General features: G+C 54.8%; 1 protein-coding gene across 1 annotated transcript; it reads left to right on the forward strand.

Annotated features, from left to right (window-relative positions):
* Window positions 1-1,423: 1,423 nt before the first annotated feature.
* On the forward strand, window positions 1,424-4,870 carry LOC129132372 (serine/threonine-protein kinase pim-1-like). The gene is given in 7 exon segments (XM_077172898.1): window positions 1,424-1,464; window positions 2,760-2,994; window positions 3,109-3,159; window positions 3,364-3,730; window positions 4,345-4,521; window positions 4,763-4,830; window positions 4,832-4,870. Coding segments are annotated over 7 exon segments (978 nt in total).
* The last annotated feature ends 9,696 nt before the right edge of the window (window positions 4,871-14,566 follow it).

The following is a 14,566-nucleotide window of genomic DNA, read 5'->3' on the forward strand; positions in this document are numbered from 1 at the left end:
GTGCCAGCACAGCGGGTCACTGCTGGCACCCATCTCCCCCCATGCCAGCCCCGCTGCCCCCGAGGCACTGGTGCTACTCACTGGACAGGAACCTGCACGCTGAGCATGCGGTCACAGGACAGGCACGAGAAAGGGACTGGCAGCTGCCTAAGGAGGGTGAGGGAAGAGGGCTGGCTGAGCTCCTGGGCCCACAGCCCTGCAGCACACAGGCAGCAGCTCCCTGCAGCAGCCAGCTGCTGGGCAGCTCACTGCACAGGGCCACGGCCATTGCAGGGTGAACCGTGGGCTCTTGAGCCTGTTTCTCCCCATCCCCAAGGTGCTGGCTGATGCCAGGTGAAGGGCACAGGCACCCATGCCACCATCCCAAGCAGCCCCTGCAGCGCTTTCAGCCCCTCTCTGGCACCAAACCTCCCCCGTGTGCGCAGCCAGGAGGGCAGGGCACGACCCAGCTCAGGGGCATGGTGTGTGACAGCCCTGCCTGGCAGGAGCAGTTGCCTTCGCTGTCCCCAAAGCCATCAGAATCTCCATTGCACTCACTTCTTAATCCCAGCGGCGTTTTCACGCAACAGCCTATCCTCGAGTTCCTCCCTGTTCTTGTTCCAGGAGTCCTCCAGGTATTTACAGAAAGTCTTCAGCTCCAGGCGATCCAGCTGTGAACAGGTGCACAGCCTCAGCCAGCTGCTCCAGGATGTGACATGGAGCTCTCCAGGGAAAAGCCTGGAGGGGGATCCTCAGAGGGATGCTGCCTCAGGCTGTCAAGTCCCAAAGGTGCCAGTTCCTCATGGTGGGGACGAGGTACCCCTCCCCTTGTCTTCAATTGCATCGCTGAACTGCTGCTGGGTATTGTTCCAGTGCTGCTCCTGGCCTGAAATCTGGCTCTGCAACTCCTGCATCCTCTCATCCAGCTCCTCCATGTTCTCTTCACACTGGCTGCAATCGACTTTGCTGTCCAAGGCAGCTTTGTCCACCTTCTAGCAGAGGGGAAGGGCAGGAGAGCAGTGGGGAAAGGGATGAGGAACGCCAGACAGGGCCAGCGTGTGAGGGACAGAGGGAGGAGTGCTTCTGAGACAGAGCAGAAATTTTCCAGAGTAGAAATCCATTTTGATTTAGGTGAAATGTACATCTTTGAGTCTGTGGTTAGAAAACATAGCTATGTAGCCTGACTGCAAAGCCTAGGCTCAGGGAATCTGATTCAGTGAAGGACAGAGCTAAGGGGGGGACGGGACAGAGGGTGATAAAGAGACAGAGAGACTGCTGTGAAAGCAGGTCAACCTCACCTAAGAATTCTTTCTGATAAAGAAGAACTAGTGGCAAATGTCACGCAAAATTTGTAAAAATGAATATGTATGAACCTATTGTGAAATTGTATGGATATGTATTTGAGAGGAGGATAAAAAGGGACCTGAAGTTCCCAGAGGTACGCATGCCTTTTAAGGAGAGTAATCTCTGCATGCCTCCGGCGCTGTAATAATAAACATACCGGCTTTACAACTTACACAAAGTTGTAGAGTTTTTGGCTATCTCTTCAAAACAGACCCCTTTTGGAGGTTTCCTCGCCAAATTTGCCCTAAGCCAGCACAAACAGTCATCATGAAAATTTCACCAGTGGCATAATTTCCTGCTGGCAAATCTTGGGACAGAAGCTTGACCTTGTTCTCCATGAGAAATTCTTGGGAAGAGAGACAGGAGAAGATTCCTGGAAAACTGAAACAGCTTTCCAGAAGGGAAATGAAAATGAATGAAATAATCCAAGATCTTTTCCTTTATTTCAATGCTCCCCTTTTCCATGTTGCACTACTTCTCCATCCCAGGAATCCCAGATGCACCGCACCTCTAAGATCGGTGACTTAGTGATTTTTAGACACTCGAAAATACCATGAGCCACACAGAGTTTTCCTTCCCCTGGTTTTACTGGAAGGCAAGACTGGAGATGTAAGTGCAGTGCTGGGGTCAGGTAGGAATCCTACAGCAAGGGAAGGTGGCCCGACAGTGTTTGACCCTCAGCCAGGCCAATGCAGAGCAGCAAGCGAGGGGATTGCTGTGCCAGTGTGCAGGAGTCAGGGCTCTGCACCTGGGCTCACCGCTGCAAAGTTGCCGTGTTTGGACAGACTCAGGGGCTGTGCCCGGGGCGCGCGGGGCTCGAACGTGGGGCTCGTGGGGCGAGCGGGGAACGGACACGGGGACGAACGGCCCCGGTGCTTCAGTTGCAGCGGCGGCGGCAGCGGCAGCAGCAGCAGCAGCAGCAAAAGCAGATATTCGAGAGAACCCTTTCTCTTTCTCTCTTTCTTTCTCTTTCTCTCCCTTTCCCTCGGTCGGGCACCCTTCTCTCGGGGTCCCTTGCCCGGTGTCCCTCTCCTCTCCCCGCCTCCCTCTCCCCTGCCGGGCCGGGCCATGCCCCCGGCCCGCCCCCGGCCCCGGGCGGGGCTGCCCCGTGCCCGGCCCCGCCCGTCCCGCCGCGCTCTCGCCTCCGCCCGGCTCTGGCCGTGCTGGCGGTGGCGCTGCTGGGCCGGCATCAGTGCCGTGTGCGGGGGCGGCATCGCCGCCCTTCGGCTCCGCCTGGCCCGAGCCCGGCCCCGGACCCGACGCAGGGTCCAGTCCCGGCCCCGGCCCCGGCCCCGGCCCCGGCCCCGGCCCCGGCCCCGGCCCCGGCCCCGGCCCCGACCCCGGCTCCTCCCGGGGCCCACGGAGGACACAGGCGACGCTGCCGCTCCCGCCGCCTCTGCGGCGGCTTCCCCGGCCCGAGCTCCACCGGTCGGCAGCGCGGCCGCCGGCCCCGAGCCGCCGGGGCCCGGGGCGGGTGGGGATGCCCGGCCTGGGCCGCTCGGGGCGCGCACGGGGGCCGTTGCTGGCCCCGGGCCGAGCGCTGACAGCCGCGTCCCGCCCGCAGGGAAGGCGCAGGAGGCCCTGCAGGAGCGGTACCGAGTGGGTTCGCTGCTGGGGCGCGGCGGCTTCGGCAGCGTCTGCTCGGGGACGCGGCTCTCGGACGGCGCCCCGGTGAGCGGCGGGGCCGGCGGCGGGCGGAGGGGGAGGAGGAGAAGGAGAAGGGCGGAGGATGGGGCTGGGCAGGACGGGCGGCAAGCTCAGCCCGCTGCTCTCCCTCGCTCGCAGGTGGCCATCAAACGCGTGCCGCGGGATCGCATCCGGCACTGGGGCGAGCTGGTGAGTGAGCGGGGCCAGCGGCAGCAGCCGGGCCGGGCCGGGCGGCGAGGAGCCGGGGCCCGGCAGGGTGGGAGCCGCCGGGAGCCCTGCGGGGAGAGCGGGCGTGGGCTGAGCGCTGCGTGCAGAGCATCCCGGGCTGGCTGAGGGCTCCCAGAGCCCCGGCACGGCCTCAGCCCCACTGACGGCACCGTGCTCCTCCCGCAGCCCGACGGCAGCAGCGCGCCGCTGGAGATCGTGCTGCTGGCCAAGGTGTCCCGTGGCTGTGCCGCTGTCATTCAGCTCCTGGAGTGGCTCGAGCTCCCCGACAGCTTCCTGCTGGTGCTGGAGCGTCCGGAGCGGTGCCAGGAGCTCTCGGCTTTCCTGGCGGAGCGGGGGTTCCTGCCGGAGGAGGAGGCGCGGGCGCTGTTCCGCCAGGTGCTGGAGGCCGTGCGGCACTGCACCGCCTGCGGGGTCCTGCACAGGGACATCAAGCCCGAGAACATCCTGCTCGACCTGGCCAGCGGGCAGCTGAAACTCATCGACTTTGGCTGTGGCGCCTTCCTCCAAGACACAGCCTACACCCAGTTTGCAGGTGAGCCCTCGCAGGGGATGCTCCTGGGCATCTCATGGCCCAGCCTGGGTGCAGCACTGGGGCTTCCCCCTATTGCAGCCGGGATGGGATTGATGCTGGAGCCGAGTTGATTTGGGTGGGGTGTGAGGGGGGCCAGCTGCCAGCCCTGCCGACAGCCTTCAGCACCCACTGTGGCCTGGGCTGGGGCTGGAGCTGGGGCAGCCAGCCCGACACAAACCCCCATGGGGGTAGCAAAGAGGGGGTCTGACCCCGTGTCCCGGATGGTTTGGTGTGCAGGCGAGGAAGGGCTTGGACTGCTCTGCTCCCCTTGTTTGCCTTGGCTTATTAACATTTTTGGGGGCCATGCAGGTGGGGAGGAGAGTGGGTTTTCTCCATCACTGAGTGGGTTTCTCCTTTGTGTGTCATGGTTGGGCCTTCCCAGGGTTTCTGCTGCCCTCTTCCAGCACCTGTGGCTTCTTTTCCAGCCCCGAGTTTGTACACAAGTCCCAGGTGCTGGCGAGAGGGCAGCGCTCACCCCGTGTGCCTGTGGGGCAGCCCCCACATGGCCAGGGATGCTGGGGCCAGGCTCTGGGAGCAGCAGCATCCCCCTGCTGAGCTGTGTCTGTGTTCCACAGGAACCCTGTCCTACAGCCCACCAGAGTGGATCCAGCACCAACGCTACCACGGCGAGGCAGCGACGATCTGGTCCCTGGGCCTCCTGCTGTGCCACCTGGTCATGGGCAAGCACCCGTTCAGGAGGGGCCAGGAGATCATCCGGGGGCGGATCTTGTTCCCATCTTGGCTCTCTCAAGGTGGATCCTCATCTCTGGGCACGGGGGGATCCCAGTGCTGGGAGACAGCAGCGGGCTCGTGGGCATCCCACTCTGGCAGCTGCTGAGGAGGTGGCACAGGTCCTGCTCTCCTGCTCTCCTCCAAACAGAGCATCCATGGGGAAGTTTAGGCCCAGCTCTGGGCACACCCAGCATGGCCTGGGCACGGGAACAGGGGGGCAACTTCTCCAGCTGACTGGTGATTTCTGGTTTCTCTCCCCAGAGTGCCAGGATATCATTAAGAGGTGTTTGTCCATGCAACCCTCGGACAGGCTGTCCTTAGAAGAGCTTTTTCTGCCATCCTTGGGTGCAGGGTGTTCCTCTGCCCTAGAAGATGGGAGAGATCCACGTGCACAGTTGGATCCAGGGGCCTGGCAGGTACCAGCTCCACACATCTCTTGGCACTCAGTGGCAAAGCAAACCAGGCTGGTTTTGTGCTGCCTGTAGCTCTGAGCAGGGGTCAGCAGAAGGGAACACGCAGCTCTTGGGCTGGAGCTGAGCTGGAGACCTGGTGTGGCAAGCACTGGTGGCCACCATCCCCCCTGGTTTGGTTTGTCTGGTTCATGGATGGCTGGGGCCCTGGGCAGAGCCCTGACAGCCTGGTCTGGCCCCAGGAAGGAGAAGGAGCCCCTGGAGAAGCTGTACCAGGTGGGGCTGCTGCTGGAGACACCAAGGACAACCTCAAGGGTGACAATCTCTTCCTTGGCCTGGTCAGCTGAAGATGATGGACTTGGATTCTGGCACCTTCTTCAAAGCCAGGCTCCAGGCCCAATTTGCAGGTGAGTCCACAGGCAGGGGGATGCTCCCAGATCTGGGCCTGGCACGGCCTGGCCGGGCACCAAAGGTTCCCCCTTAGCTGGGGCAGATGCAATGAATTCTTCAGTGGCTGCCCAGCTGCTTTTTGGCTCTGGGCAGCTGCTGAGGGCTGGATGTGCCGTGGCTGGCTGCAGGCTGGGCACATGTCCTGCCCTTCTGCTCTGCTGCCAAAGGCAGCAGGGATGGGCAGCTCTGGGCACAGCTCTGGGCACAGCCAGCACGGCCTGGGCACCGCAGGCCTTGGCACAAGGGCACAGGAGCCCTCAGCTGACGGGCGGTTTCTGCTTTCTCTCCTTGCAGCCGGGCTCTGCGGCTGCTGAGGCTGCTCTGGGCTCTGCCAGGGCTCTGCTGGGCTCAGCCCTGGGCCCAGCTGGGCTGGCTCTGCCCTCACATTGCTCTGACAGCTCTGCATCAGACGAGCCCGTTGCGAGCACAGCGCCTGAGCTTTCTGCTTTGGCAGGTGAGTGAGACTCTGCTGCAGGCCCAGAGATTGCAGCTGGGGACACACATCCAATTGGCAAGGACCCAAACTCTCCACAGTCCCAGCTAAACGCCTGCATCTGTACAGGGTGTTTTGTCTGTCCCATTCTTCCTTCTTGATTGGCTGGAATTGTGCAGTTGCACTTTCTTCCTCCTCTAGCAGTGCCACGAGTGGGGCAAAGCTGGCGAGTGGGCCGTGCTCCTGAGGCAGTGCAGTCTGGAGCTGGTGGATGGAGAATTGCCCTTCTGCACTGCCAAACCAGAGCAAAAAGCCCTAAGTGGCACTTTGTGTCTCTAAGAAATCCCTGACAGTTTCAAAGGGAATGTGCAGCTCATTTCCAGGCGGAGAAGGAAGGGCATCTTCTAAAGGATTTGGGGTTAGACAGAGTTTCCATTCCCAGTCCTGCTTGGAGCTGGAAGGGCACAAAGCAATTTCCTCTTGCTTCAACCACTATTTCAAATGGCAATGTTGGAAACAAAGCCGAAAATCTTTTAAAAGGCTGCTGAGGTCAGTAAGATGGATCCATGGCATCAGCACATTTACAATGTAAATAACTGAGTTCTCTTTTTCAAAAGATCATTTAGCTCTTAATGCAAAGAATGTAACTTTGCATTTATGTTTTGTTTTTTTCACTAACATTATGTTTTTTCTCTAACACTTGGATTTTATTCTTATCTTTTACAATTTACCTATTTTTTTCCCTTTTTCATTTTTTTTCTTTTAAATAGAAAACATGTCCTATCAAAGGAATGACCTTTGCTCCTGGTTCCCGTGTGGAGCAGCTCCCTTCCTGCTGGCTGAGCTGCTCAGGCAGAGCCCGGCAGCTCCTGGCCCTGCAGGGCTGAGGCTTTTCCCCATTGCTGGGCACAGACTGATGGAGCAGCACTGCTGAACACGGGCACACAGAGGGACCAGGAGCAGCTGCCTTTGCCCACCTGAGGCTCCAGGGCCCAAACTCTGAGCAGCCAGGGCTGGAAGAGACTGGCAGGATGTGATCCCTGACTCTGGGCCAGGGCTGCACAAACGACCCCACAGCAGCAGCAGCAGCAGCAGCAGCAGCAGCAGCAGATGGAGCTGACTTTCAGCACAGCCCCTGCCCCTGTTCCCTCCCGTGTGCAGCGGTGTCACAGCAGCCTGAGGCACCTGGGAGCCCCCAGTGCCAGCAGGGACTTGAGATGGCAGCCCTGGGCTCCTGGAGGCTGTGCAAGGAACGGAGCTGGGCACTCCCTGTCCGTGGGGAGCTTGCAGATGGAAAAGGCTGCTGTGCCCAGGCAGCTGCAAGGGCACAGAAAGGAGGCTCTGGAGCACTGGATCTGTGCCAGTGCCACAGTCCTGGGCAGCAGCCAGCCAGCCCTGGGGGAACAGAGGGCACAGCACGAGGGACAGAAGCAGGCAAGGGCAGAGACTGGAGAGAGCCAGAGCCAGGAGCAGGAACAGCTGCTCCATTGCACTCCTGGAGAAAGCTCTTGACTGGTTCCAAGCGCTGAAAGGCGTGAAGGGCAGAGAGGAGGCCACAGCAAACAATGCTCCTGTTTGCACAGCCTCCCCTCTCCGTGTCCCAGAAGGAATTGCATGGACTGTGCTCTTCTCTCCGACTCGTCTCGTTCAGCATGAGCAGCTCAGCACCAGGAGCTGAAGGAGCTGAAGCCTCAGGCCACAGGAGCTGGGCAAGAGGAGACTTTCTGAGCAAATGAGTGCTGCTAACATGGACCCAGCTGAATGCAGTGGATAGAATCATGGAATCACAGAATCCTTTCTGTTGGAAAAGCCCTCTGAGCTCACCCAGTGCAGCCGCTCAGCCAGCAGTGCCAAGCCCAGCACTAAACCACGTCCCTGAAGTGCCAAGGCCTGGACAGCAGCCCTGAGTGAGGCCTGAACAGCAGGCCCTGAGCCCAAGGTGGCCTCTGGATGAACCTTCCAAGCAAAGGTTATCTTTGTATCTGCTCCCTGATGAAATATGCATGGTCATTAGCACTGTGATAGATGTAGCCACTCATCAGTGAAACATGTATTGACCTATGTGTATTTAGAAGCCAGACAAGGCCATGAAATCTGACATCTGGCCTTGTTTGGGGCTGAATGGTCAAAGTCACCTCCCTTGGTTCCTCCTGGGGCCCTGGCCAGGCTTTGGGAGGGAGCCAAGAGGAGGATGAAACCAGATGTTGCCACACTAGCAGTGCTGTCAGTTTGTCCATTCAGCACTGTCAGAGCTGGGCCCTCTCCCAGCGGGGTTGGAGCCTCAGCTGGGGCTGGAGGCACCTGCAGGAATTGCCAGTGCCCAGGAGTGGCTCTGCAGCCCTTGGCTGTGACAGCTTCCCCAGCTGCTGTGTGGGTCTGGGGGATGGGAAAGGCTGAGGGTAACTGGGGCTGGATCTTTCTCAATCACTGCAGGCAATCTTTGGTGGGGATGGTTGGGTGCATTGCTGAGCTGCTCCTGTTGTGATTCTTTGCTGCTTTGAGCTGCAGGAAATGACACTGATTCCTTCAGTTGGAGTCTGTGTCTTTGGTGCTGACCCTGCCCACTGGTAAAACAAAACTGGCACAGTCTGGCCAGATCCCAACCAAATGTCACTTGTTCAGTGTAAATGTGAGGAATCAGTGCCATCAGAAATTCCCAGATGGGAAGCCCTTCCCTGGAGTTCCCTGGTTCTGGAGTGGGCTGAGGTCGGAGCCCCGTGGGAGCAGTGGGGCAGTTGGGTAAAAGAGGCTGCACCCCTGGATGGCTTCAAATGCATCCAAAAATTGCACATGGAAAAGGAAAAGAACTTGTGGGTTTGGGAAGACAGGGATGAACTTCGTTAATGACACTTTGGAAACAGCAACAACAGAAGGAAAAATTGTTGTTGTCACTCCCACACGGAGTGACAGAAGGTTTCAATCTTGAGCTCAGGTTCATTTGTGCTAGTGATATAATGATAGTAGTAATAATAATAATAATAAATTAATCGTAATAGTTATATATAATATAACACAATAATTTATATTTGTATCTATGTAATTAGAAATTGATACTATTAAATAAGGCCGACAGTACTAATATGTCAGCTTTAGCTGCTCACTTTGACACTACTCTACAGAAAAGGACTGGCCAAGACCCAAATGTCAGTGGTAAACTTTGTGAACTCTATACAAGGCATAAAGGAGGAAGGGATAAAATTGGTTATTTCTATAGGATTTGCTGATACTGTGATGCAGAGTGCTTTTTTTGTTACTGTGAGAAATGCAGTGATTAAGACTTCTGGGTTTTTCATATCCCAGACAAACCACAAGCTGCAGGATTGGTTGAAAGGGTGAAGGGGTTGTTAAAAGAGCAGCTGAAAAAATGAGGAGATGGGAACCTGTCCTCATGGAGAACCCATCTCCCAGATGTGCTCCATGCCCTTAACAATGGCCCACTGGGGAAATGGAAACCCCTGGCTGTGCATGGCTGCACCCAATTTACATTAATGAACTAAATCAATTATTAGAAGAAGTAAGAAGTGATGCTGTTAAAATATCCAACAGCACATCCTGCGAGCTCCAACAAACACAAATGGGGCTCTGCAGAACTGCAGGGCCTTGGATTATCTGTTTGCTGGCCAGGGAGGATCCTGGGCTATTCCAGGACAGGAATGTTGCAGGAATGTCTATCAGTGCTGGGTTTGAGGTCCAACAATCAGGAATCACCTCAATAGAAAGATGAGTAGAAGACAGTCAGAAAGAAGAAAATTCCTCATGGTGGGATTGGCTCCCAAATTGGAGGCTGCTGTGAAATGCATTTGTGGCAGTCACTGCAATCATTGCATTGTGAGCACTTGGTGTGTTATGATTCCATGTGACACCTTGTGCTGGAAATGGAGTTCTGGGACTTGTCTGAAAAGAGACACAGTCTCAAGGATAAAAGGGGCATTTGATAAATAACAGAGAATAGCAGCTAATTAGGCATGTTTTAAAAGGAATGCAAATTGTAGCTCTGAGTAATGAACTTTAGCAGCACTTAATTGAAGAACAAGAGCTGATGCCTTTGTGCCTAATACCTAAATTTAAACTGTGTTATTGCAATTGTTCTGAAGGTTGCAGTTCATCTGTAGGTCAAAGCACTGATTGAAGCACTGAGGCCTCAGCAGGCCCTGACTGAGGCCTGAACAACAGGCCCTGAGGCAAAGCTGAGCTCCAGATGAACCTTTCAACCAAAGGTTATATTTGTATCCACTCATCAATGTATCATTATTTGCAATATGATCTCTGTATGTGTTCATTGGTGAAATATGGATTTACATTCCTGTATTTAGAAAGCAGGCCAGATCCCATCTGGCTTTGTTTGAGGCTGTAGGATCAAAGTCACCTCCCTTGGTTCCTCCTTGAGCCCTGGCCAGGCTTTGGTGACCTCCCAGGGCTTTCTGGGATGGTAAAGAGCCCTGTGGTCAGAGGCAGTCACAGCCATTCCATGGTGACATCCCAGGGCACCTTGGGCTGCAAAGGCACCCATCTGTCACAGGCACTCACGTGGGCTCCACGGTGACATCCCAGGAGTCCCCAGGCTGCCAAAGAGCCGGGATGTCCCAGACACTCACAGGGGTTCCTGTCATGGGCACGGTGGGAGCTTCAGGCAAAGTTTATTAGAGAAGCTCCTTTTGGGTCACAAAATACAGAAAGGATCCCCAATAGCCGGCACAGATCCCCAAATGTCACCTTTGAGTCAGAGATGACACAGACTCAGATCAGAAGGCTAAGGGCAGAAAGCCACCTGTTTTTTTAATCCTCTTGTTTTATGCCTTGGTTTGCTACAGGTGGACCTCACTGGTCTTTTAATCAACACATTTCACCTGATTGGCCAATTAAGACAACACCCTTCAGTAAACAACTTCATGGGAAAGAGCCAACTTATTACAGACATTGTCGGGGCAGCAGTTATTCATGCTTGTTTTATGTTGGGCCTCTCTGGGGGCACCCTGGATGGGGTAACCCTCCTATAGCAGTTCTGTGCCAGGTGAATGGAGATGCATGGGACTTTTTCAGTCTTCAGCTTCTTGTTTATTGTTATCTTATCTAAAGTTTTGCATTGCTGTGCACACCAGGCTCAGCACGCTGCGAAAACACCACAAAATGGCTCCAAAATGTACAGTTTCAAGTAGTCTCATCCAATTAAGTCTTAAATCATACATTATTACTACTTATTTACCAATAACTCATCCCTTGACTGTCCACATACCCTCTGCACTGTGCTTTCCTTGACCAATCACCCTGTGCCACCAACACTGCAGAAAATGGAGTAGATGAAGACAGGGACTACACCCAAATTCCTCCATCTTGCTTCCTATCTACACCATACTAAAAATCACAAAACCTAAATTTCTTACCCTAGTGGAATACAATACTACCCTCTGATCTATTTCACACTTTGGTAAATTCTAATCTGTCTTAATGTCCTGGAAGTCCTCTCCATTGGCGAAGGCTAAAGGCAGTGTTTCTCTGGGGGTCAGGTCTCCTCAGAGCAGACAGAGAAATATTCCCTGTGCCTTGGATTCCCACACATTTAACCTAAAATCCTTTAACCCTTAACATGTGAAGTTACCCAAAAATGTTCCAGGTAACTAGGATTAGAAAGAGAAGAAATAGAGAACAACAGAAAGACAGAAGATCCATAGAAAGACATACACATGGGTACCAACTGCTGGTGTTCCAGCATCACCAACAGAGGAACCCCAGCAGAAGGCAGAAGCCAGACCCTGGGCTGGCCTCGTGCTCTGGCTTTTAACCCCCTGGGCCTTCATGGCCCCGCCTCTGGGGTGGGACTGCCAGTTGCTTGTCCAATCAGAGCCAGGGTAGCACCAGCTGCTGGTGTGTGATTGATTGGTTGATTGACAGCTGGGCCAATCTGAGCTGGGTCAGCACCGCCCCCTTCTGTGTGATTGACAGCTGTGCCAGGCCAGGGCTGGGGGCGGGGCTCTGTCCCACCACAAGCCAAGGCCTGACCCGGCCCTGGCCCCACACGGGCATTCCGAGCATCCCAAGGTGTCTCGGGACATGGATCTCATCCAGCCTCTGACAGCCACCACGGTGACACTACGGAACCTCATGGAGCCATGGCTCAGTTGTGACAATGGAGATCCAAGGAAACGATGGTGAGACTGTGGAATCCAGGATCATGGAATCAAGGAGACCATTGTGCAAATCATGGGCCCTATGGAAGCAAGGATCAATGATAAACTGTGGTTTGATTGTGATTGATTTAAAATAGAAACAAGGAGCCATTGTTTGACAGTGGGCTGCGTGGGGCCAATGGACCCTTGTGACTCTGTTGGGGCTCATGAAACCAAGAAGCCATTGTGACATTGCCAGAGCTCATGGAATCAAGGAGACCATTGTGACAGTGTGGGGACCCATGAAGTCAATGGAACATGGAACAGGTCTGCCTGGTTTGGCCTCCTGGGGGCTGTCTGACAGGTCCCACTGAATTTGGCATGTCAAGGGCCACTTCCCATCTGACCATGAAGCACTGGGGCTCCGTGCTTTTATTCCTATGGAAAAGAACTGTCTTTCTGGTCTAGGCACCCATGGCCAAAATTTGGATTCTGCATCTAAAATTCCCTATATCCAAGCGTTACTCCCACACAAAATCTGCCCATACAGTCAAGTCTGGCCAGCCTTGGCCTCTGGTGACTGCCTCTCATCTGCCTCTGCCCCACTGGAGCTCACTTGTTTCCTTCCTATGGAGACCATTGTGACACTGCGGAGCATTGTGGAACCAATGAGCCATGGTGACACTGCAGGCCCTTGTGGAACCTGTGACACTGTAGGAACTTGTGGAATCAAGGGGAACATTGTGACACTGTGGGTACCATGGATCCAAGGGGCCACTGTGACACTGTGGGGCCTCGTGGAACCAAGGACATCTTTGTGGCTCTGTTGGGCCGCATGGTCCCAAGGGGCCAGTGTGAAGCAGCAGGGCTTTGTGGAACCAAGAGGCCATTGCTGCATTTCAGGGCCTCGTGGAGCCAAAGGGCCGTTGTGATCCTGCAGGGCACCGTGGATCCATGGAGAGCATTGTGGCATTGCAAGGCCCCATGGAATCATGGAGACCATTGTGACACTGTGGGGCCTCATGGAAGGGAGGGGCCATTGTGACACTGTGGGAACTTGTGGAACCAAGGGAATCATTGTTGCACTACTGGGCCCCATTGTTGCACCAAGGGGCCATTGGACACAGCCAGGCTTCATGGAACCCAAAGACCATTAGGACACTGTGGGGCCTTGTGGAACCATGGAGACCATTAAGATCCTTAAGGACTTGTGTAACCAAGGGGCCATTATGACACCTGAGGGTATCATGGAAGCCAGAGAACCATTGTGACACTGCAGGGCCCTGTGGAAGCAAGGGAACATGAAATAGGTGTGGCTGCCTTGGCCTTGCAGGGTCACCTGACAGGTCTGGCTGACCTTGGAATGTGGAAGGCCACTCCCATCTGCCCCTGAAACACTGGGGCTCTGGGCTCTTCTTTTTATGGAAAAGAACTGTCCATCTTTTCAAGGCGTCCATGGCCAAAATTAGGATTCCACCTCCCAATTTCTGTGCATCCAAGGATTGCTCCCAGACAAAAGTTGCCAGGACAGACAGGTCTGGCTGATCTTTAACCAGAACTCACCTGTTTTCTAAACACTGGAAAGGGCTCTGTGCTTTTCTTTGTATGGAAATAATCATCTTTCTCCAGGCCTAAATGTCTGAAATTAGGACTCCACATTCATAATGTCAAATATCCATGGGTTGCTCCAGGCAAACCATCCAGGACAGACAGGTCAGGCTTGCCTTGGCCTCTGGTGGTTGCCGTTCATCAGCTCCTGAAACACGAGGACTCCGTGGTTTCCTTCCTATGGAGACCAATGTGACACTTGGGAGCCTTGTGAAATGCAGGGGCCATTGTGACCCTGCAGAGCACCATGGATCCAAGGGACCATTGTGACACTGCGGGGCTTTGTGGAACCAAGGACATCATTGTGGCTCTGTTGGGCCGCAGGGTCCCAAGGGGCCAGAGCAAAGCAGTGGTGTGGGAGTTAGCCCAGCTGTAACTCAGAGTCAGACAGATTTTACCCCAAAAGAATTGGGCATGAGTTTCAAGCCCTGGGAATCATTTGTTTAAATTACAGTGAGCTTGAAAGTTCTCCAAAAAGCCTTTAGTGTTGTTATGCTAAGTTGTCCAAGTTCTCCTCCCCTATTGGTTACTTGTTTCCCCTATAGGGTTATTGTTCTAGAGTGTTCTACCCCCAGGTGTACATGTTGTCGCTTCCCCTTTGTCTTGGGTCTTTGGATCCTGCCCCTCATACTGTTCTCGACTTCTCCATGTTTATTGTTTTTCATCCTGTTATTAAAGTTCCTTTTAAAGAATTTCATTGATCCTGCTCCTTTTCATTTTTGCCACCCTCGCTGTGAAGTCAGGGAACCAGATAGGTTTGTCACAGCCACCTTCATTTTGACCTTTCGCACCCGAACAGGGACCCTGACATTCAGGGCTCCCTGTGTCAGTCACGTCAGCTGGGGTTGGCTGATGGATAGGCCAGGGCTCCCCGGGATTTTGGATTGTGCCCGGCCCAGTGGATTCATCGTTGCTTCGAGGGACCTTGCCCAGGATCCACAGGGACAGCGATGGTTTCACCTGCATAGGATTGCAGGTGTGTTTGGGGAAATGCAAGACATTTATTGCCCATTCTGCCACTGTGTTTTTACAATATGCACCCACATCTCATAATTGCCTT

This window comes from Agelaius phoeniceus (genome assembly GCF_051311805.1).
Source record: "Agelaius phoeniceus isolate bAgePho1 chromosome W unlocalized genomic scaffold, bAgePho1.hap1 SUPER_W_unloc_2, whole genome shotgun sequence".
In the NCBI taxonomy this organism is placed as follows: domain Eukaryota; kingdom Metazoa; phylum Chordata; class Aves; order Passeriformes; family Icteridae; genus Agelaius; species Agelaius phoeniceus.